At 42.2% G+C, this 24615-nt stretch overlaps 1 protein-coding gene across 1 annotated transcript in view; it reads left to right on the top strand.

Annotated features, from left to right (window-relative positions):
• The window catches only part of SLIT1 (slit guidance ligand 1), a 366291-nt gene that overhangs the window by 60266 nt on the left and 281410 nt on the right, over positions 1-24615 (top strand). Inside the window, exons 2-4 of the mRNA XM_077258294.1 lie at positions 4092-4163; positions 7761-7832; positions 10692-10763. Coding sequence (XP_077114409.1) covers positions 4092-4163; positions 7761-7832; positions 10692-10763 — 216 coding nt within the window. The remainder of the gene's footprint in view (positions 1-4091; positions 4164-7760; positions 7833-10691; positions 10764-24615) is intronic.

The raw sequence follows: 24615 nt of genomic DNA, 5'->3' as shown, positions 1-24615 counted from the left end.
TACATTACATTAGTGATCCTGAGTTACATCCTGTATTATACCCCAGAGCTGCACTCACTATTCTGCTGGTGCAGTCACTGTGGACATACATTACATTACTGATCCTGAGTTACATCCTGTATTATACTCCAGAGCTGCACTCACTATTCTGCTGGTGCAGTCGCTGTGTACATACATTACTGATCCTGAGTTACATCCTTTATTATACCCCAGAGCTGCACTCACTATTCTGCTGGTGCAGTCACTGTGTACATACATTACATTACTGATCCTGAGTTACATCCTGTATTATACCCCAGAGCTGCACTCACTATTCTGCTGGTGCAGTCACTGTGTCCATACATTACATTACTGATCCTGAGTTACATCCTGTATTATACTCCAGAGCTGCACTCACTATTCTGCTGGTGCAGTCACTGTGTACATACATTACATTACTGATCCTGAGTTACATCCTGTATTATACCCCAGAGCTGCACTCACTATTCTGCTGGTGCAGTCACTGTGTACATACATTACATTACTGATCCTGAGTTACATCCTGTATTATACCCCAGAGCTGCACTCACTATTCTGCTGGTACAGTCACTGTGTACATACATTACATTACTGATCCTGAGTTACATCCTGTATTATACCCCAGAGCTGCACTCACTATTCTGCTGGTGCAGTCACTGTGTACATACATTACATTACTGATCCTGAGTTACATCCTGTATTATACCCCAGAGCTGCACTCACTATTCTGCTGGTGCAGTCACTGTGTACATACATTACATTACTGATCCTGAGTTACATCCTGTATTATACCCCAGAGCTGCACTCACTATTCTGCTGGTACAGTCACTGTGTACATACATTACATTACTGATCCTGAGTTACATCCTGTATTATACCCCAGAGCTGCACTCACTATTCTGCTGGTGCAGTCACTGTGTACATACATTACATTACTGATCCTGAGTTACATCCTGTATTATACCCCAGAGCTGCACTCACTATTCTGCTGGTGCAGTCACTGTGTATATACATTACATTACTGATCCTGAGTTATATCCTGTATTATACCCCAGAGCTGCACTCACTATTCTGCTGGTGCAGTCGCTGTGTACATATATTACATTACTGATCCTGAGTTACCTCCTGTATTATACCCCAGAGCTGCACTCACTATTCTGCTGGTGGAGTCACTGTGTATATACATTACATTACTGATCCTGAGTTACATCCTGTATTATACCCCAGAGCTGCACTCACTATTCTGCTGGTGCAGTCACTGTGGACATACATTACATTACTGATCCTGAGTTACATCCTGTATTATGCTCCAGAGCTGCACTCACTATTCTGCTGGTGCAGTCGCTGTGTACATACATTACTGATCCTGAGTTACATCCTTTATTATACCCCAGAGCTGCACTCACTATTCTGCTGGTGCAGTCACTGTGTACATACATTACATTACTGATCCTGAGTTACATCCTGTATTATACTCCAGGGCTTCACTCACTATTCTGCTGGTGCAGTCACTGTGTACATACATTACATTACTGATCCTGAGTTACATCCTGTATTATACTCCAGAGCTGCACTCACTATTCTGCTGGTGCAGTCACTGTGTACATACATTACATTACCGATCCTGAGTTACATCCTTTATTATACCCCAGAGCTGCACTCACTATTCTGCTGGTGCAGTCACTGTGTATATACATTACATTACTGATCCTGAGTTATATCCTGTATTATACCCCAGAGCTGCACTCACTATTCTGCTGGTGCAGTCGCTGTGTACATATATTACATTACTGATCCTGACTTACCTCCTGTATTATACCCCAGAGCTGCACTCACTATTCTGCTGGTGGAGTCACTGTGTATATACATTACATTAGTGATCCTGAGTTACATCCTGTATTATACCCCAGAGCTGCACTCACTATTCTGCTGGTGCAGTCACTGTGGACATACATTACATTACTGATCCTGAGTTATATCCTGTATTATACCCCAGAGCTGCACTCACTATTCTGCTGGTGCAGTCACTGTGGACATACATTACATTACTGATCCTGAGTTACCTCCTGTATTATACCCCAGAGCTGCACTCACTATTCTGCTGGTGGAGTCACTGTGTATATACATTACATTAGTGATCCTGAGTTACATCCTGTATTATACCCCAGAGCTGCACTCACTATTCTGCTGGTGCAGTCACTGTGGACATACATTACATTACTGATCCTGAGTTACATCCTGTATTATACTCCAGAGCTGCACTCACTATTCTGCTGGTGCAGTCGCTGTGTACATACATTACTGATCCTGAGTTACATCCTTTATTATACCCCAGAGCTGCACTCACTATTCTGCTGGTGCAGTCACTGTGTACATACATTACATTACTGATCCTGAGTTACATCCTGTATTATACCCCAGAGCTGCACTCACTATTCTGCTGGTGCAGTCACTGTGTCCATACATTACATTACTGATCCTGAGTTACATCCTGTATTATACTCCAGAGCTGCACTCACTATTCTGCTGGTGCAGTCACTGTGTACATACATTACATTACTGATCCTGAGTTACATCCTGTATTATACCCCAGAGCTGCACTCACTATTCTGCTGGTGCAGTCACTGTGTACATACATTACATTACTGATCCTGAGTTACATCCTGTATTATACCCCAGAGCTGCACTCACTATTCTGCTGGTACAGTCACTGTGTACATACATTACATTACTGATCCTGAGTTACATCCTGTATTATACCCCAGAGCTGCACTCACTATTCTGCTGGTGCAGTCACTGTGTACATACATTACATTACTGATCCTGAGTTACATCCTGTATTATACCCCAGAGCTGCACTCACTATTCTGCTGGTGCAGTCACTGTGTACATACATTACATTACTGATCCTGAGTTACATCCTGTATTATACCCCAGAGCTGCACTCACTATTCTGCTGGTACAGTCACTGTGTACATACATTACATTACTGATCCTGAGTTACATCCTGTATTATACCCCAGAGCTGCACTCACTATTCTGCTGGTGCAGTCACTGTGTACATACATTACATTACTGATCCTGAGTTACATCCTGTATTATACCCCAGAGCTGCACTCACTATTCTGCTGGTGCAGTCACTGTGTATATACATTACATTACTGATCCTGAGTTATATCCTGTATTATACCCCAGAGCTGCACTCACTATTCTGCTGGTGCAGTCGCTGTGTACATATATTACATTACTGATCCTGAGTTACCTCCTGTATTATACCCCAGAGCTGCACTCACTATTCTGCTGGTGGAGTCACTGTGTATATACATTACATTACTGATCCTGAGTTACATCCTGTATTATACCCCAGAGCTGCACTCACTATTCTGCTGGTGCAGTCACTGTGGACATACATTACATTACTGATCCTGAGTTACATCCTGTATTATGCTCCAGAGCTGCACTCACTATTCTGCTGGTGCAGTCGCTGTGTACATACATTACTGATCCTGAGTTACATCCTTTATTATACCCCAGAGCTGCACTCACTATTCTGCTGGTGCAGTCACTGTGTACATACATTACATTACTGATCCTGAGTTACATCCTGTATTATACTCCAGGGCTTCACTCACTATTCTGCTGGTGCAGTCACTGTGTACATACATTACATTACTGATCCTGAGTTACATCCTGTATTATACTCCAGAGCTGCACTCACTATTCTGCTGGTGCAGTCACTGTGTACATACATTACATTACTGATCCTGAGTTACATCCTGTATTATACCCCAGAGCTGCACTCACTATTCTGCAGTACTATGGACACATAGGAGCCGCCTTAGTTTCTGCTATAAATGAAGTGGTTACAAAAAGTAGAGTGACTGTAAATAATGGGGGCATCCGTCCATCGCTGGGGGGTGCAGTTTTACTCATCATCCTTCATCACCTCTTACTGGTTACATTATGGACCTGTGTTTGCTGCAGGAATCCTGGCATTACGTAGGTTATCGCTATAAATGTGAAGGGAGATGATTACACTCGTGTATTTATTATGTTTCTTTTTTTTTCTGCAGAGAACTGAATGGAAACAACGTCACCCGTATTACGAAGAACGACTTCTCTGGACTGAAGCAGCTGCGAGTCTTGTAAGATTCTGCTCTTATCATTGTCTATGACTTTGTATCACGTACAGTTACGTTCTCCGTTGTCACACTGGACACATTGCAGCCACAGCGGATGTACAGAGGCCTCGTTATCATCCATTCAACACCATAAAAATGGAAAAAAAAAAACATTTAGTTACAGGACCCATTTATTTGAATGTCGTTTTTTTCGTAAATTTTAGCTTTTTGCCCCCTTTCCATCAACGATCTGATTTTTCACAAAGTCTGCTTTTTTTTTTTTTTTTTTAAACAGAGACTTAAGTTGCTTTTTTTCCAACTTAAAGTCTGTAGGAAACGGCTCTTAACAGATCATGATGTAATCTGCTTGACAGATCCAATTTTTAATGATTTTGCACGTCTGGGACATTGGAGGCGCGTGGAGAATGAATGGATCTGTTAAAAAAACCAGCAAAAATAGAAGCAAATGGAAAAAAGTGTTTCAGTTAGTAAAAGAGCTGTTTAAAAACTTAGATTTTTGTTTCTGTTTTTTTTTTTTTTTACATCTTTTTTTTTTTTTTGCCAGAGGATCCTTTCCAATCAGATCCCGATTGTGAGCAGAGCCTTAGAGGTTAATCAGTACTGAATTCCTATGCCGTTATTTAACTGTTGACGAGGGTCCAACCTTCGGGATTCCCACCGATCCCTACTGAGGCCGTCAATGATTTTTCTTGTGCGCAAAAATGGCCTGAATTTCATAAGCCCCTTTCATCTGAGTGTCGTCAGAGTTTCACTTGGTCCTTGGAAAAAATAAATGAGGAAAGCGGACGTCATCTTAATGTTCCGTAGCTTTATGGTCCCCTGTGTCTCCTTTCAGGTTTTCCCTGCACAGTGGCGTCGTGGTCACCCTCCTGTGCAGGGACCTGCAGCGTGACCCCCGTCCCTGGAATGGATCTGTGCAGGATACCCTTGTGACGTAGCGCTAAAATCCGCTCTGGGGGGGTTTCATTCTCCGGATCGGTGGAGGTCTCCTAGGTCGGACCCCCATGATCACTAAGGCATTATTTTATAGTGTGGAAATACCCCTGTCTCCCCCATGGCCACGTCATTACCAGCCTGCTATTGACTATGTGACCACACACCGGACACCGCAGGTCCCATTTATGGAGTTAATAAATATGAGAATATTCGCAATTTTCCATTGTCTGCTCGTCCTATGGTACCGCTACTAATACTGATCTCAGGGGAGGAAATACCAGACGGCTTAATGCAAACTATGCACCTCCCTGAATATAACATCTAAAAATGGCCACCATTGTTATATTTCACCCCCTCCAGGGTCCGTTCCTCCAGTGTCACCACCGCACACTACGAATATAGTAGCCGAATCCTCGCGATTCCTTAAATGGCGCTTTTCTTGAAATACGGGTGATATATGATGACGTACGTCGCTGTTGTGTGCAGACCCAGATCTTCTTGCACCGGATGTATTAGTAACATGATGCTCGCAGAAGACCCCCGCGTGTAGATATATGATGCAATTATGGCTTGTTACATAATATAATCGTCCAGCAATTATGAGAAAACAGGAGAGTTCTCGAAAATGGTGTAAATGAGCCGCACGTTGGTTCTCTGGAGGGCGGCGGGGGGATCACTTTCAACGCCCCCTGCACTTATGGGTCCATTGGGTCACGCTCCCGGTTGCAGAGGTTACATATCTTCCTGTTATGGGTGGGATACAATGTTTCACCCTGGAGGATACATTGTGTGCTCATTTACATCTATAACACAATCCTGCTCTGATCTGCGGGAGATAATAATAACGAAAGACCACCGGACTCATGTAGAAAACGTCATCCGAAAGGGACCTGTAATATGGAAACCGGAGACTTTTGTGGGGGTTTATCGGACCCCCTTATGCCTCCAATTTCTGTCCTGAAAAGTAAAAATAAAGGAAGAGCAGAAATGTTTGGATTGGTGACGTGTTGCCATTTGTTGACCGATTTTGTTCTCCAAGTTGGCAGCACTCAAGTCTGATCTTGTCCTGCACCAGATGTCTGTTCTGTCCTCCCAAGTCTTATAATTGGGCCGTCAGACATGTTCCATCAGATGCCAAAATATGGAAGTATCTCCGAAATATGGAGCTTTTTCAAACTCCATCTAGAATACCTATAGATAAGTGCAAAGTAATCCGATTCTGCACCAGTTTTACAAAATCTCGTGCAAGATTTGCTAAATTTGGAGCATCACTAAAATAATTCAGTCTAGAACTGTACTCAAATTTTTACTTCTTCTGGAACGGGTTTGCAACTTTTTTTTTTTTTTTGCAACTTTTTTTTTAACCTAAAATAATATTTGGAGCGTTAAACCATATCCACTTTGACTGCCAAAATAGAAATTTGTTGGAAGAGACGAAAAGTGATAAAAAAATGTATTTAATAAATTTGGTGGGAAGAACACAACGCACAGAATAATTGCAGCGAAAGCAATAGTAACCGTAACGTGCTGTGGTGCCAAAAAAAAAGTTTGAATTTTAGACACTTTGTGCACTGACGAGGGGAATGGTCTCAATAAAAAAAAATGAGGGTAAATTGATAGGAAAGAGATGTGGCCTAGGGTTGAGCGACTTTTACTTTTTTAGGATCGAGTCGGGTTTCGTGAAACCCGACTTTCTCAAAAGTAGGATCGTGTGAAATCGGCCGATTATTGTGAAAAGTCGGGGGGGCCGACCGAAACACGAAACCCAATGCAAGTCAATGGGGATATTTTTTTTTCCTCCTCCTCCTCCTCGTCCTCGTCGTCCTCCTCGTCGTCCTCCTCCTCCTCATTCCCTGCATCCCAAACGGTAATATGGCGGTTTTACCCCCTGTGACACCACAAAAAGCAAGCCGGAACCTATGTCATCACGCTGCCCACACTCCTTCATTGGCTGAAAAAAGGCGGGAAAAGCGTCATATGAAACACGACTTTGGCGCAAAGATCGCCGACCGCATGGCCGATCCCACAGTGGGATCGGGTCGGGTTTCATGAAACCCGACTTTGCTGAAAGTCGCCGATTTTTGAAAATGTCCGATCTGTTTCGCTCAACCCTAATGTGGCCTTACAATATTACACGGTGCGCTAAAATTAGGCTGAAATTTTGTGCAAATTTCCAGCAAGCATAAGCTATCAGATTACAGGATTGATTGTATGCTTCATTGACTTCATATCGACTGAGCCCTCAATACAGATGATTGTCAGCTCTTGGGGTCACTGGTCTGTAACTTACAAAAAAAAATGCAGCAGCCATTGTGGGTGCCAAGATATATGCAAGCAATGAATATATGAATTGCATTACTGCCATGTAGACTGTACTTAAAAAAATAAATAAATAAATTGGAGAATTCATGAGAGCCCACCAGCCACGACAAGGTGCCATTTATTGTTGACCAGTCACAGCCTCTCCTGCTGCAATGTGTGACCACCAGCCACAACAAGGAGCACATTTATAGATGGAAACCTCATTTTTCTAAGCATAGTCTATATGTGTTGTACCTGCTCACATTTACACGTAGGCGACCACAACGTGTCCGGGAAGGACGATGTATGATATGTGTTCTGGCTGCAGGAATTCATTCCAGGTTCTTGTGTTTTGTTTTTCAGGCAGCTGATGGAGAATCAGATTAGCAGCGTGGAGCGCGGAGCTTTTGACGACATGAAGGAGCTGGAGAGGCTGTGAGTGCTCGCACACCATTATCTTCACTGCCTGTCATGTCACAGACCGCTGCAGATCTACACATCTCGTATTATTCCACCGTCCATCCCATGGGCACCAAATAATACAGATACGGGTATGGGAGGAGCGGGCACTGTGCACCTCCAGAGTCTCATGTCCGGTGTATGGGGTCACTACTGACCTGCGGCACTCCAGCTCATGTGCAGCTACAGCGCTCAGCATATTCTCACATACTGCTGGTGTTGGGAGTTTCACATGATCTGTGTTATCCCTGTTACATTTTCTGCATTTAGCATTTGCCACATTGATTTCCCCACACAAAGCTCTTTTCATATTAATAATGTAACGACAGAAGTTACAGAAGGTTCCCTGTCATCCTGATGGACATGGCGCGTCTGTCTGCAAGATGCTGCTGTGCCGCCAGGTAACAGCACGGACACGTGGACGTCACAAGTCATTCCTGCTATTGTATTAGTCACAGAACATGAGATGCACTGTCCGAATAGGAGGGAAATGTGGGAAAAAGGACTGGGATACAAGAAGGGCACATGAGAGACACAGGCACACTGCCAGGGCAACAGACAGACCGCTAGATGGATAGATAATAGAGAGAGATAGATAATAGATAGATGATAGTTAGATAAGAGATAGATAGATAGATATTACAGTTGTGGCCAAAAGTATTGATACCCCTGCAATTCTGTCAGATAATTCTCGGTTTCTTCCTGACAATGATTGCTAACACAAATTCTTTGGTATTATCTTCATTTAATTTGTCTTAAATGAAAAAAACACAAAAGAGAATGAAGCAAAAAGCAAAACATTGATCATTTCACACAAAACTCCAAAAATGGGCCAGACAAAAGTATTGGCACCCTCGGCCTAATACTTGGTTGCACAACCTTTATCCAAAATAATTGCGACCAACCGCTTCCGGTAACCATCAATGAGTTTCTTCCAATGCTCTGCTGGGATTTTAGACCATTCTTCTTTGGCAAACTGCTCCAGGTCCCTGATATTTGAAGGGTGCCTTCTCCAAACTGCCATTTTTAGATCTCTCCACAGGTGTTCTATGGATTCAGGTCTGGACTCATTGCTAGCCACCTTAGAAGTCTCCAGTGCTTTCTCTCAAACCATGTTCTAGTGCTTTTTGAAGTGTGTTTTGGGTCATTGTCCTGCTGGAAGACCCATGACCTCTGAGGGAGACCCAGCTTTCTCACACTGGGCCCTACATTATGCTGCAAAATTTGTTGGTAGTTTTCAGACTTCATAATGCCATGCACACGGTCAAGCAGTCCAGTGCCAGAGGCAGCAAAGCAACCCCAAAACATCAGGGAACCTCCGCCATGTTTGACTGTAGGGACCGTGTTCTTTTCTTTGAATGCCTCTTTTTTTCTCCTGTAAACTCTATGTTGATGCCTTTGCCCAAAAAGCTCTACTTTTGTCTCATCTGACCAGAGAACATTCTTCTAAAATGTTTTAGGCTTTTTCAGGTTAATTTTGGCAAACTCCAGCCTGGCTTTTTTATGTCTCGGGGTAAGAAGTGGGGTTTTCCTGGGTCTCCTACCATACAGTCCCTTTTCATTCAGACGCCAACGGATAGTATGGGTTGACACTGTTGTACCCTCGGACTGCAGGGCAGCTTGAACTTGTTTGGATGTTAGTCGAGGTTCTTTATCCAACATCCGCACAATCTTGCGTTGAAATCTCTTGTCAATTTTTCTTTTCCGTCCACATCTAGGGAGGTTAGCCACAGTGCCATGGGCTTTACACTTCTTGATGACACTGCGCACGGTAGACACAGGAACATTCAGGTCTTTGGAGATGGACTTGTAGCCTTGAGATTGCTCATGCTTCCTCACAATATGGTTTCTCAAGTCCTCAGACAGTTCTTTGGTCTTCTTTCTTTTCTCCATGCTCAATGTGGTACACACAAGGACACAGGACAGAGGTTGAGTCAACTTTAATCCATGTCAACTGGCTGCAAGTGTGATTTAGTTATTGCCAACACCTGTTAGGTGCCACAGGTAAGTTACAGGTGCTGTTAATTACACTAATTAGAGAAGCATCACATGATTTATTGAACAGTGCCAATACTTTTGTCCACCCCCTTTTTTATGTTTGGTGTGGAATTATATCCAATTTGGCTTTAGGACAATTATTTTTGTGTTTTTTCATTTAAGACAAATTAAATGAAGATAATAATACCAAAGAATTTGTGTTTGCAATCATTTTCAGGAAGAAACTGAGTATTATCTGACAGAATTGCAGGGGTGTCAATACTTTTGGCCACAACTGTAGATAGATGATAGTTAGATAAGAGATAGATAGATAGATAGATAATAGAGATAGATAATAAATAGATACATAGATAATAGATAATAGATAGATAAGAGATAGATAATAGATAGATACATAGATAGATAGATAGTATCAGGATTAATGGGTGTAAAACTCCAGATATTGACTTGAATGTCCTCATGTTATAGAAATAGTCACCACTGCAGCCAATCCTTGTGAGTCATCGCTGTCACTGGCTTCTTTTGCCCGATGTGTAGAGTAATGTTTTGGCTCGGAGTGACGGAGCCTTTCTCCAGCATTTCTGGCCCCGCGGCCGTCACTGAGGATCGCCCCTCCTGGTGATATATACCCATCAGGACAGGTGTGTGTAATATATCCTGGGCCGCCTGTGGATATGATCGCGCTGCCTGCAGGGATGTCGCTGTGTGTCGGGCGGCTTTGTGATGTTCAGGGGACAGTTACATTGTGGTCCTGGGATTAGTGCAGCCATATTGTAAGCAAACTGTATAAAATGGCATCTGATAGCCTGTTTTTTGCTTCCCTCCTTTTACTTTCAGGCGCCTTAACCGGAACCAGCTGCACACGCTGCCTGAGCTGCTATTCCAGAACAACCAGGCGCTCTCCCGGCTGTGAGTACCTCCATTACATCACTGCACATGACAGCTATAAAAAGTGCAAACATTCCGCCTCCTTTATGTGATTTTTTATCTGTCAATATTTTTGGGGAATGGAGACACCAATTTTGAAAAAGTACAAAACAGAAGATAAAAGCATAAACCGATCAATAAATTGCTGGTGATTTCTAATATGTTTCTGAAATTCTGTTGCCCTTCGTTTTTCCAATCCACGGCCATTGATATACACTTGGATCTACCTCTGTGTTTCTGTATTAGTCTTGTGATGAGATACGGAAAACCCACATTAAAGAGTAATTTACTAATTCTTTCATTCAATTATTGATCAGCCTTTGAAAAATAACGAACATTTGGAATATATTTAATTTCTATATATTGCCTCCTTTTCTTCCAACCATTATGGGGCGGTGCTGTTTTATCTGCCCAGTTCATGCTCCTTTAGAATCTGCTTTGAACTGCTGCTAAGCAACAATAAGTCCTCCATTTACAATGGAGTGTGGGACTTTGCCTGTCTGAGCCTTTATCCTTGAGTCTCAGACAGAAAACGTCTGGTGCACAATGTTTTAAATAATGGAATTTTTGTTGATCTGCAGTAGAAAGCAGATTCCTAGGGAGCTTGAATCAGGCAATTAAAACAGCACCGCGGCAAAATAATGATATGGATGAATTTTGTATCTATCTATCTATCTATCTATCTATCTATCTATCTATCTATCTATCTATCTATCTATCTATCTATCTATCTATCTATCCAAACTTTGCAAAGGCTGATAAATAATTAAATTAAGAGGAAAAAAAATGAGTTACTCTTTAAATGATTCCCCCTCGGGTCCTTCTTTACCAAGCTATACATTGGATTTCAGGGTAGGAAATGTTAATTTTGCTTCACTGATGCCCAAATCGGCAGGACGGCTAATGACATGTCGGACCAGAGAACTTATTTCCATTGGCTTTCGCAGCTGCCGCCTGACATTGTGCACACAGGATGACTTGCAGAAATGGATGTGAACCTTTGTGAAGATTGCACGGTGCTTGATTTTATGCATTTTTTATGATGCGGGTCCATTCTCATGGGGCATTTCCTCTGCCGAGCCATTTTGAGGGTGGTCCACATGCTCTTCGCCATGTGTTTTCTGATCACTGTAGTTTTGTGATATTTACCTGTGAAGGATCTAGAATTGTGATGGATACATTATTCTGGACTGATTAGTAACAGGAGTAAATGGCGATATGGAGTTAGTATTGGAACAGTAGACAATGTATCATGCGTACAGGAGACCCTTCTCCCCGCTCCTTCCATAAATCCTCGGCCTGCCCGCACCTGTCATTGGGGTCTTACGATGCGCCAACGTATCACCTGCAATCCGGTGCCGGGATTGTCACTGTGTTATTGGAATAATAATATAGTGATGATGAACGATCAGCGTTTGTCCTTCACCTCCCTTATTATGGTGTTTTGTCTCATTCGGATGAACCTTTCATGGAGATTTATATTGGTGGATTTCCTAACTATTGTATTTTTTTAATCCCACTTCCTCCTATGATGGCGCCGTGTGACAATGACAGGTGATCATTTGTGAGTGATGATGCGATGAGATGGTCCTGGAGCTGTGGACCCACCAACCATGGCACTAAGTGAACAATTATGACCTTACAAGCACTGGGAATAGGGGCACGTGGCCAGCGTCTCTGACCCCCTGCGATAGTGATCACCGTATTTAATTGTATCTATGACTACCAGGATCCCCATGTGTTCTCCATTTTTCACTCTCTTGTAAACTTACATGATAATATAATGCGCAGACGGAAGAGACCCTATATTTTGCAGGCCAATAGGTCATCACAATGCTCATTTGCACCTGCTTTGGAGATGATAGCGGACCCCTTATCGGATCGGATGTGGGACAATCTGTTTGTTGGCACTGCTGCTCCCTGGTTATTAGGAGCCCTGTGTAGTTTGTGGCCTCATATCTATGCTCAGTCTTCCTCATTTTATGTATTTTATTGCTTTTCATCTTCTTCTTGCTTGTTAGTTTTCTCCAGGATTCAAAATCAGGACCTGTGTTATTTAGGCAGAAACACTAACAGTGAGCCCCAGGTTGTACTGCTGTATATGAGAGAAGTTTAAGCTGTTATTACACATGGCTGTATGTCATATGCATGTGTGCACTGGCGAACACAGACAGAAAAGGGCTCCTGTCAATATATGGGCTCTTTCCAGTCTAATAGCGTATCCTTAGCAGCTCTCACTTCATCCATTGTGTTTGTGGTGTTCTGGATTTTGCTGTGTCCCATCCATGGTTTACCAGTCACAGCTCTGTACATTTTGTACTGATTGAGTCTGGTCCTGCAGCTCTTTTCCATTTAGGTGAATAGAGGACTGAGCTTCAGAACCAGACTCAGGTGAATAAAGGACTGAGCTTCAGGACCAGACTCAGGTGAATAAAGGACTGAGCTTCAGGACCAGACTCAGGTGAAAAAGGGACTGAGCTTCAGGACCAGACTCACGTGAAAAAAGGACTAAGCTTCAGGACCAGACTCAGGTGAATAAGGGACGGAGCTTCAGGACCAGACTCAGGTGAATAAAGGACTGCGCTTCAGGACAAGACTCAGGTGAATAAAGGACTGAGCTCCAAGACCAGACTCAGGAGAATAAAGGTCTGAGCTTCAGGACCAGATTCAGGTGAATAAAGGACTGAGCTTCAGGACCAGACTCAGGTGAAAAAGGGACTGAGCTTCAGGACCAGACTCACGTGAAAAAAGGACTAAGCTTCAGGACCAGACTCAGGTGAATAAGGGACGGAGCTTCAGGACCAGACTCAGGTGAATAAAGGACTGCGCTTCAGGACAAGACTCAGGTGAATAAAGGACTGAGCTCCAAGACCAGACTCAGGAGAATAAAGGACTGATCTTCAGGACCAGATTCATGGGAATAAAGGACTGAGCTTCAGGACCAGACTCAGGTGAAAAAGGGACTGAGCTTCAGGACCAGACTCACGTGAAAAAAGGACTAAGCTTCAGGACCAGACTCAGGTGAATAAGGGACTGCGCTTCAGGACAAGACTCAGGTGAATAAAGGACTGAGCTCCAAGACCAGACTCAGGAGAATAAAGGTCTGAGCTTCAGGACCAGATTCAGGTGAATAAAGGACTGAGCTTCAGGACCAGACTCAGGTGAAAAAGGGACTGAGCTTCAGGACCAGACTCACGTGAAAAAAGGACTAAGCTTCAGGACCAGACTCAGGTGAATAAGGGACGGAGCTTCAGGACCAGACTCAGGTGAATAAAGGACTGCGCTTCAGGACAAGACTCAGGTGAATAAAGGACTGAGCTCCAAGACCAGACTCAGGAGAATAAAGGACTGATCTTCAGGACCAGATTCATGGGAATAAAGGACTGAGCTTCAGGACCAGACTCAGGTGAATAAAGAACTGAGCTTCAGGACCAGACTCGGGTGAATAAAGAACTGAGCTTCAGGACCAGACTCAGGTGAATAAAGGACTGAGCTTCAGGACCAGACTCAGGTGAATAAAGAACTGAGCTTCAGGACCAGACTCAGGTGAATAAAGGACTGAGCTTCAGGACCAGACTCAATCACTACAAAATTTACAGAGCTGTAACTGTTAAACCATGACTTAGACTAGCCTTAAATCATCTGACCATTTTGGGTGCCTGGAAACCCTCCACGATCTGATATCCTAAGGCTAGGCTGTCAATATCAAATAAATCCTCTTCAAGGGATTATTTCCATCTTCATAACTTGGTGTTGTCGGATAGTTCTTGTAAAGACAAGTAATTTTACAATTTACATCTTGTTAAAATTTTCAGCCGATTTTGAGATATTAGCACTTTTTTGTGTTTTTTAACAACTCGTTGTCTTGGAAACCAACCACTTCTGCTAGACAAATAGAACATTCACAGTGCTTACAAGCTCTTTTCTTTTAATCTTGTAAGCGCTTGACTTGGATCCCTGAAGCGTGCTGTTAACTTCTAATGCCAGCCATTTTCAGAACAGCGCTTACAAGCTAGACAGCAGCAGTGGTGGGTTTCCGAAGACAACTAGCTGTAAACTAAAGAAAAGTGTTAATATCTCGAAAACGGCTGCAAATTTTTACGTGCAGTAAATTGCAAAAGTGCTTGTTTTTTCAAGGACTATCCGCAAATATATTAATCCATAAAGCTGAGAATAACCCTTTAAATATTGTATTGCATCCATTACAATAAGTCTTGGCTCAAAGATCTACAGAATGTCTCTAATTGGGCAAATATTTTCTATTCTCAAGGATATGTGTCCTAGTTGTAAATTTTGGCAACAAACGTAACGTCGACTTCATAAGTAGAATTAGGAATGCCGGAATGGACTGGTTACAATGTAAGTATGGCTTTAGGTTCCGCTCCTTCCTATGTGTGGTCGGTCTCTTCTTGCTTCCTTTCCTTGTATCTTTTTGTGTCTTCTGGAAAGACCCAACGTGAGATGTTCATTCAAGCCTCCGACTATGTAAATGTATCTCGGATCTACCCTGATACAAAACCAAGTCAGCGACATTAGTGATTTGGAGAAAGCGCGATCTTCGCAGCCCTCCCACATTGTTCCCCAGCCATTCTCCACCGGCTTTGAGCTGCTCAATGACGGCCGGGTCTTTAGAAATCGCAGGGCTCTGCTGTCACTTTCTGCCTGTTTTGATCTCTCCTAAACACCATAATTAATCCAATTGCAACAGGAAAAAAACAACAGTGAAGGAATGTTAAATCTGGCTCAGCCCGCCCTCTAAGCTGACATCCGTAGTAAATAAGAGACATTTGCATATATTTATCATGTAACGCTGTATGGCGGGTCTGCCGCTCCGAGCAACAGATCTCCGGGCCTGCCATTTATAAATATCAGATGTCAATGTTTTTCTCTTCATCTTCCCACGTTCTCTGCATTATTGTATCTTTTGGGGATTTGAGGTTTTTTTTTTTTTTTTTTACATAAAGAAAATAATTTTATTTATATGTGAAGACTTTAGTTAAGACGTGCTTGTATAGTCCTGAGTCATACACCGTGTGAGTCAGCTTCTAGCTCTCTCCAAAAAAAAAGTCTTGGCAGATAGGTAATGATTTGCATTGAAAAATATACATTTAATGACATTGACAATGGCCATAGCTGTGTGTTAGCTTGTCTTCTGCTTCCTATCTTTTCACATAATACCTGTAGAAAAGCCACGGACCTCGATGCGCTTGAGCTGAAACTTATTTTGGTGGATATATCAATCTACTACGTGCAGGAAAAATTCCTGATTCTCGTGATCTGTAATTGACCATGGCACCTCTTTTGACTGGGAGATTCCGCTTCATCAGTATTCTGCCAGTACTATAAGTGTGGAGACTTCCTTTACCTAATTTCCCAGAATACATGTCGTCTGGCATTGTCCAATATCTTTTCTTTTGTCTTTAACTGAAAATCCACCTCTCTCTTAGGAGATCAGGAACTGACAGAGTCTGACCCTATATAGTGTAGAAATACAAAGGCCCACTCCCCACTTCCTGTAAAAAGACAAAGACTCGCCCCCATTTCCTGTCAGGAGACAAAGGCCCGCCACCACATCCTGTAGATAGACAAAGACCCACACTTCCTGTTGAGAGACAAAGATCCACCCTCACTTCCTGTAAAATGAAAAAAGACCCTCCTCTTCTTTGATCAGGAACTGACAAAGTCTGACCCTATACAGTGTAGAAAAACAAAGCCCCCCCCCATTTCCTGTAAAAAGACAAAGACTCACCCCCATTTCCTGTCAGGACACAAAGACCATTCCCCACTTCCTGTCAGGAGACAAAGACCCTCCCCCATTTCCTGTAAGGAGACAAAGGCCTGCCGCCACAAACTGTAGATATTCAAAGACCCACATTTCCTGTTGAGAGACAAAAACCCACCCACACTTCCTGTAGAAAGACAAAAACCTGTTCCCACTTCCTGTAGAAAGATAAATACCCTCCCCAACTTCCTGTCAAGAGACAAAAACCCACCCACACTTCCTGTTGATAGATAAAGATCCATTCCCACTTCCTGTCAAAAGACAAAGTCCCACACACACTTCACATTGATAGACAAATACCGGTCTCCACTTCCTATCGAGATACAAAGTCCTGCCCCACCAGTCCCCACTTCCTGTAGTGAGACAAAGACCAGTCCCCACTTCCTGTAGTGAGACAAAGACCAGTCCCCACTTCCTGTAGTAAGACAAAGACCAGTCCCCACTTCCTGTATTGAGACAAAGACCAGTCAGCACTTCCTGTAGTGAGACAAAGACCAGTCAGCACTTCCTGTAGTGAGACAAAGACCAGTCCCCACTTCCTGTATTCTGTCTTGGTGTCTCTACTGCTAGAGACAGATTACACTGTGTGAGGGCATGTGCCAACGACCCAGAACTGGCAGCGCTTTGGATGCAGCGCATGCTCGTCACGTCCAAAGCGCTGCCATCTATTGAAGTACGCAGCGTCCAACCCGCAGTGTTTACTGTTCGTCGGCACGTACCCTGATAATTTGTCACATCTTGCTGGCATGTCAGATACTTCTCTCTACCCTATGACACTTCTTGGTTGGCTTACTTAACACCAAAATTGGCAAAATGAGGTCACAAGTCATTAATAAATCTGCCATATTTTTCACTTCCTATATACCATGCTCTGTAGAGATTTTATAAGTATTATGGATCTTTTATCATCATTTCATCAGAGCATGGATTTCTCACCTGGACGTGGTCAATATCAACAGCAAGGAGCCGCAGTAAAAGGGAACAATATTTAATACTGACAATTAAAAGGGATGTTCCATAAACAATGTATATCAGCACCTAACCATGGGATAGATCAATGTATGATTAATGGGACTCTGACCCTTGAGGTCACCATGAGAATGGAGCACCCAGAGTCCCTTTTGTGAAAGAGGTGTTTGCGAGCATTTGCATCCATCACTCCTACTGAAAGTCGCACATGCTCATTAAGGCTTTATTCACAGTGGATTTTCTTTTATCCCTTCTCATGCTGGGTGGGGTCCAAACAGTCAGACCCCCAGTGATCAGAAATGTATTACCTATGCTGTGGATGGGTGATGGATAAAACAATATTTGACAACCCATTTTAATATGACTATTTGATATTAAATATTTATATTGGTACTTTCTCCAGATTTGTTCAGTTTACGGACATACAGTTTTTCTAATTCACAGTGTACCGGAGTTTTCCCCTCCAGTTTTTGCACATGGTCCCAGCTGTAGATAAAGTCTCTTTACGGACAGTAAAGCCGAGGATATTACCGATTTCCTCCAAGCCCCTTCCCTGCTTTTCTCCCACTTCTGTCGCTTTCTTTTACTAGATACTTTACAAGCTGTGACACTGGTAATAAACGTAACATAAAAATCCGAGACAGATGTTGCAGTCCACGATCTTTAGAGCCTCCTTACATTTCATCCTCACGTTACCCCGGGCATTGCATTTCATCCCACGCGTAGCTGATATTATCGCTCGTAGGCAGGACGCTGGCACATCTCCTTTCCATGTGTTTCTATAGACATTAGTTATCTGAGATGGCTTAATACCAGCGCTAACAAAGCGGGCTGCCTAGTAGATGAGAGGATGCCCAGAAAAAAAGGGAAAACTTTACTGCAAAATTATCTCTCATTATTAGTTATTATTATTATCATTATTATTGTTATTATTAACATTTGCCCTGCTATATAAATAGTGATATTTGTCATATAGTGACTCATTTACATATAATTGCATATAGAAAACTGAGGAGTGAGGGAAAAAACCTACAAGAATCAAAATGAGCATATACCCTACTGTAACTAAATAAGTAATAGCAAGAGTACATTTAAAGGGGATATCCCGAACTTTGCAAAAAAACACAAAAAAAATGTATCTAAGCACGAACAGGCAGGTAATTGCAACTAACCTGCCTGTTGTGCCTGGTGCTGTTCTTCTCCGTCACAGACCGCTCCTGCCGGGGATTCAGAAGCCTCTGCTGACGTCATGTCTACAGAGCGGAGGCTTCTTTTCCGCTCTGTAGACCGGCGGGACATCAGATGTCATTCTGATTGACAGCTGGATCCCTACTGCCTAACTGGGGGACACGGCTGTCAGTCAGACTGACCTTGTAAGTCCCAGCCCATCGCGTCAGCAGAGGCAGCTGAATCCCCGGCAGGAGCGGTTTGTGATCTCTCCGTGCCGGGGAGAACAGCGCCGTGCACAACAGACAGGTAGGTTGTAATTTCCTGCCTGTTAGTGCTTAAATACATTTTTTGTTTTGTGTAATGTCTTTAAATAAAACCGAGTTCTTAGTATACACTGTTTTTTATGCAAAAATAGCATAAAAGCCGTTCCACCAGCGTCAAGGTGACCCTATTTGGGATGGTCCTACACTGTCTAATGTTAAAACCTTACCATGTGTCAGAAGTGACCTGTGTGAATAAGGGCAGACAAAGGACTGGGTCCCGAGATCTGGGCACCTCAGCCTTGGGAAGTAATGTCCAGCTCAGGGAAGGGAGGCCACGCTCTAACTTGCACAAAATGCAAAAATCCAAGAAAAACACACATTGAGCTGGAGTCTGACTTGTTGTACATGCAACATCTAAACGCATCTTCACATTGGCCATAAAACAGACAGAACCTACAAGAAACAAAATGAGCATAAACCCTGCTGTAACTAAATTAGTAAAAAGCAAACATGCATTTAAATAACATATATGTAGGGAACTGAGATACCGCAAAATCGGTGGGTGACACATCCGACCGGCAAATCGTAGAAGAGGACAAGGATGTGAAGCAGCACAACCAGCCGGTGAATCAAAAACTTCTGTAACCATTAAAGCATGTGGATCCATACAAAACATGCTAAGAAATAAACTAACGCGTTTCTGAGCAAGAAATGCAGCAGGCTTTTTTTTAAATCATATTTTGTATTGATCCATATGTTTTAAAGGTTACAGAATAAAGATGTTTTTAATTCACCGACTGGTTGTGCCGCTTGACATCCTCTTCTATAATTGGATGCACTTACTTTGGGCATTGTAAATTATATTAAAGGGGTTGTGTCACCGTCATAGATTGGTAAAATTGCAAAGTGTTTGTAAAAAGAAGCAACTTTACAATTTACCTCCTATTAAAATCCCTCTTTCATCTCAAAATTAGATGGATTCTTATCTCTTTAGTTTACCATGCAGTCTATCAGTGGTGGCTGGTCTGCTAGGCAAGGAGCTCAGCGCTTACAAGCTCCTTTCTATAGATCTTGTAAGTAGTGATGAGCGAGGGTGCTCGGATAAAGTGTTATCCACATGCTTGGGTGCTAACCGAGTGTATTCGGCGTGCTCGAATAATATGTTTGAGTCCCTGCGGCTGCATATCTCGTGACTGTTTGACAGCCACAACACATGCAGGAATTTCCTGTTTGTTAGACGAGACATGCAGCTTCGGTGACTCGAACATATTATTCGAGCACGCCGAAGACACTTGGTTAGCCCCCGAGCATGCTGAGATAACACCTTATCCGAGCACGCTCGCTCATCACTAGTAATTCCGTCTCACTGCCTTTTCTGCAAAGCTTTGCTCATTTTTTTCGTTTTTGAAAAAGTGTTGAGTGTGGAAAAAAAAAAAAAAAAAAAAAAATCACAAATAGAGGTGTAAATATTACATGTTCCAAAACTTGAAGCTTTTTAACGCCAGAAAAATGAAGTTTGTGGAATCCAATTTTGTTTTGCACAATTGAAAACAAACATACATTTTATAGCTTATTGAAAGGGTCCAAATGTATCAAACGAGAGAAAAAAAATAATCTTTACATTTGCGCTAAATATTGAAACATCGCGCCCCCCATTTTAATTTAGTTTGGTGCAAAATTAAGAAAGACATAATTGGAACCCAAGTGTTCAATTTCTCCCACCAGGTAAAATGAAACATCCACTCGGCGTGCTGGGTCTTCCAGAGTGAAGAGCTTGTATGTTGGTGTTTCCTAATCCTGAATAGCGGACCACCATCTAATGTATCAGGACTGGCCGGATGAGGCTGCACCAAATTTATCAAGAGGCGTTCACGTCTCCATAAATGTAGCGCTTTTGTTTGGAACGTTTCTGCGCCATAAAAATGAAATGGTTCTCAGCTGCAATGTGTGCGGCTACTCCCATCCTGTAACGCTACATCGATTTTTTTTATTTTTTTTAGATCAACCCTAGAGGGACAAAAGTTGTAATTTTTACTCTTTTGGGGGGGCAAATATCCTCTTTTTGACATTAGATAACTGCTGCAAAAACTTTGATAACTTCCCTGCAAAATTCGTCCTCCATTTTGTAACAGATATTGGATAATAATCAGTCCGGTGAAAAGTATTAAGTAACTTTAAAAATGTTATGAAATACTCTTTTCTTAGGAAAGAATGGCCTTTGTACATGAAAAGAGCAATCTGTTTTAGGCCGCGGTGAAGGTTAATGTTATGTCTGGGGTCTGTAGGGACAGGAAGGAGCCGCTGTCACGGGGGATCACTATGGCCGCCACATCATACTCTGCTCCAAAGTTTGTCAACTATGGGTAAAGTTAATCTAGTCTTCCTTCAGTAACGATCACTGCATGTTTCCGTGCATTATATGATTCAGATTAATGTATCAAGATCAATTAAGGAAAAAAGAAGCTGTGCGCCAATTATAGTGGGATATTCTTTTGGAGGGCTTGATGAGTTTAAGGGTCCGTTCAGATTACGATAAAAGTAATATCCTACCAGATAACGTTTTCCATCCTTTACGTCTTCAGAAAGTCCCAGTGATAAATCACAGACATAACATGCGGCTAAAGGAAGCCATAATGGAAAAGACAGAGATAGCAGAAGGGAAGAGCGGGGGCCTAATGGCTTGTGATGCTGCCAGCGTAATCTACGCTCTTGTCTTCTGGTGGATCATCTGGTTGTGAACGTATAGCAGGTCGGAAAACAGCAGGACCCTATAGTAAAAAAAAATAAAAAATAAAACCAATGCAACAACACAGCTGCGCACCACTGGCTGGAGGAACGCATTGAGGAATGTGCGCGAAGGAAAGGAACGCCTTATGGTCACCGTGGCTAATCAGAGTAGCATTCCTCTTTTTATTCCTATTGTCTTTGTTACAATATTTGTCTTGTTTTCGGCGGCCGACAGAGCCGAGTCCTCGCTGTGCTTCCCAAAAGGCTCAGCCGGAGGGAACAGCTGAGGCACCAGACACTGGAGTCCCAACATTCTGCTCCCCTGGAGCTCGGCGGCGGAGGCGCAGGGATCTCCTCTCCTTCCATTATCCCGCGTCCCGCTGGGTATAATTAACGCTTTGCCCTTCTTGGTATGTCGGTTTGTCTGCTCGAAGCGCACAAATGGGATGGAGAGAACTTGGGAGAAAGGGACAGGGACTTTTTAGGAAATGTTATTTGGATTATTAATCATCCTTCGTTCATCTTCTGCGCTCGTTCATCGCCAGATTTGGAAAGGCTTTACTAGTCGAGGGAGGTTATTGTCAGGAAATAAGCGGCCTGTGTGTTTATTTTTATTGCTTAGACGCTCTGAATATTTTATAAGCTCCGAGTGTATTGTTTCACTACTCCGTTACCATTTTCATATCAGACAGTAAAGTGCAAAATGAACACGGCTCCGACTATCTAGGATTTCATTTTGCACTTTTAAAGCAAGTTCATCTCGTGTATTTTATTTTATTTTTTTTACAGACTTTCGAAATCCAAAAGATGGAGAAAGTATTAGGGGAAATTATTATGATTGATACCGGAGTTTTGACACATTTTCGGGGTGAATTAATCAAAACTGGGATTTTTTACACCAGTGTTGTATCAGGGTGCTCTGGAGTAAAATGCTCCACCAAGGCCTCATTCAGACGTGACGTACGAGAAAAATCGAACAATTATTTTTGATCAAAGTTTGATCAGAGTCTGAGTTTTACTCTCACGGGAAGAGAAAAAAAAAGTTAGTTTCTCCACATACTTCTTTCTGACAGTTCGTGGGATCCCTTTTTTTTCTACGGATCCGTAGACTCACTTTGTTGATTTTGATCGGAGAAAAATCAGTCATGTCTCAATGATTTTCCATGGACCGTCCAGTCCATGAAAAATCTTAGACATGTGAATGGCTACATAAACAATCACAGGTATGAGTGCCATCCGGGAAAACCACAAATGTGCGCCGGAGGATTCCCCGGTTATCTGGTGGGCCAGTCCAATCCTGCATAGAGGCCATAATAAACGCAGCACATTTTTCAGCATAAGAAATATCCTCTAGTCGTTCTTCTCTATACCAGTTTTCTGGCATAAAAGACCCCTTTTAACCCATTATCTACCAATGTCCTTTTTTTGGGACGCCTAATCTTTAACTTCTAGCAACTAAGATTTTATAATTTTTATAATTAGGCCCAATTTTTTGCGTAGTGTTTGTAAAATGAATGTTTTCAAAATAGGAAATCATGTCATTGTCATTTTTAATTGAATATTGGGACGCCCTTTTCTGAAAAATCCGTACTTGTAAAAATTTTAATTTGGCAAGTAATGGGTTAATGAAAGTTGGGGCGTCTCTTTAAAAGCATTTTGCGGCACTCATATTTTGATGGGATCCCCGGCATTTATGACATGAAACTTTTTTTTAAAAAAAAGGTTGCACAAATATGATGCAAAATCCCTCCAGTATGTGAGTCCCGTAAAAAGCGGAAAATCAATCAGTTCTAGACAGAATTCTAAAGATGCGCCAAATGTATCCAACATTAGGAGAATATTCCGCCGTATGCTTTAAAGGGTGATATGAAATGCAGTTGTTCTTGTTTTTTTTTTTCTAGAAACAGCTCCACTTATGTCTGTGGTTGGAAACGGTATTGCATCTTAGACCATGCACTTAAATGCAGTTATACCGGGCACATGAAAAATCAGCAGCACAAACAACCATTCAAGTACTGTAAATGCAGACACAAATCCGGGTGCTACAGACTATAATTTCATAAGAAAGAACGTTTCTTTGTGATCCTGAAATTAGAGCCATTATTGAGGAATCCGCTCCAACATCACCAAATTTTATCAAGTTATTATCACCCTAAACGCTAAAACTTTTTATTTAACGAGGAAGCAACAAAATGAGACGCAGAATCATTGTAACTTTTTGCAAGACGACATTGTTTCTTTTTTTTTAATTGAGTCTCCTGGTAAAAAAGAAAAAAGAAGAAAACTTTACTACAAACTAAAATGCTGTAAAGTCAATGTATCAGGGACATGTTTGTATTGAGGGAAGCGGCAGAATGCGTGCGAACGTTAATAAATCCTAATGATTGTGTAATGTAACTACAGATCAGACATCAGGTACAAATCATCAAAGAGCCGAGAGATCCGGCAACGTAATCCTAGAAATATTTACTGCCTACGGTCATGGAAGCATCTCCTGAATATGGGAAACTCGTAGGAAGTAATTTTTCTAAAACAAATGAGAAAAAGTTGATTTTTTGAAAACTGGAACTAAATAGGATGAAATTGTAAATGTTCCAATTATCTCTCAGGATATGATACAAGCAGATCCAGCAAGTTAAAATATGTGCTGGAACTGTCTTGATTCTGTAACTTGTCATGCAATCTTATTGAGACAAGCAGTCTGCCAGCACCATAGGTACTAGAACTTCCATTTAATTTTTCAATATGCATTGCTCCATCTCTGCCCAATAGATGAAAGCCAGCTCTTCTGTTATACCAATATGAAATTTGACAGACAGGAGAACAGTAATAGAGGGGGAAATACCTTACTGATACTTTGGCCCTTATGCTTTTTCTTAGCTTACTGTGATCTAATCAATGGAGGTGATTTATTTGGTGCACA

Source organism: Ranitomeya variabilis, chromosome 4, assembly GCF_051348905.1.
Source record: "Ranitomeya variabilis isolate aRanVar5 chromosome 4, aRanVar5.hap1, whole genome shotgun sequence".
NCBI classification, from domain to species: Eukaryota; Metazoa; Chordata; class Amphibia; order Anura; family Dendrobatidae; genus Ranitomeya; species Ranitomeya variabilis.
The sequence above is the reverse complement of the archived record's forward strand: the minus strand, read 5'-3'. Positions and strand labels throughout refer to the sequence as shown.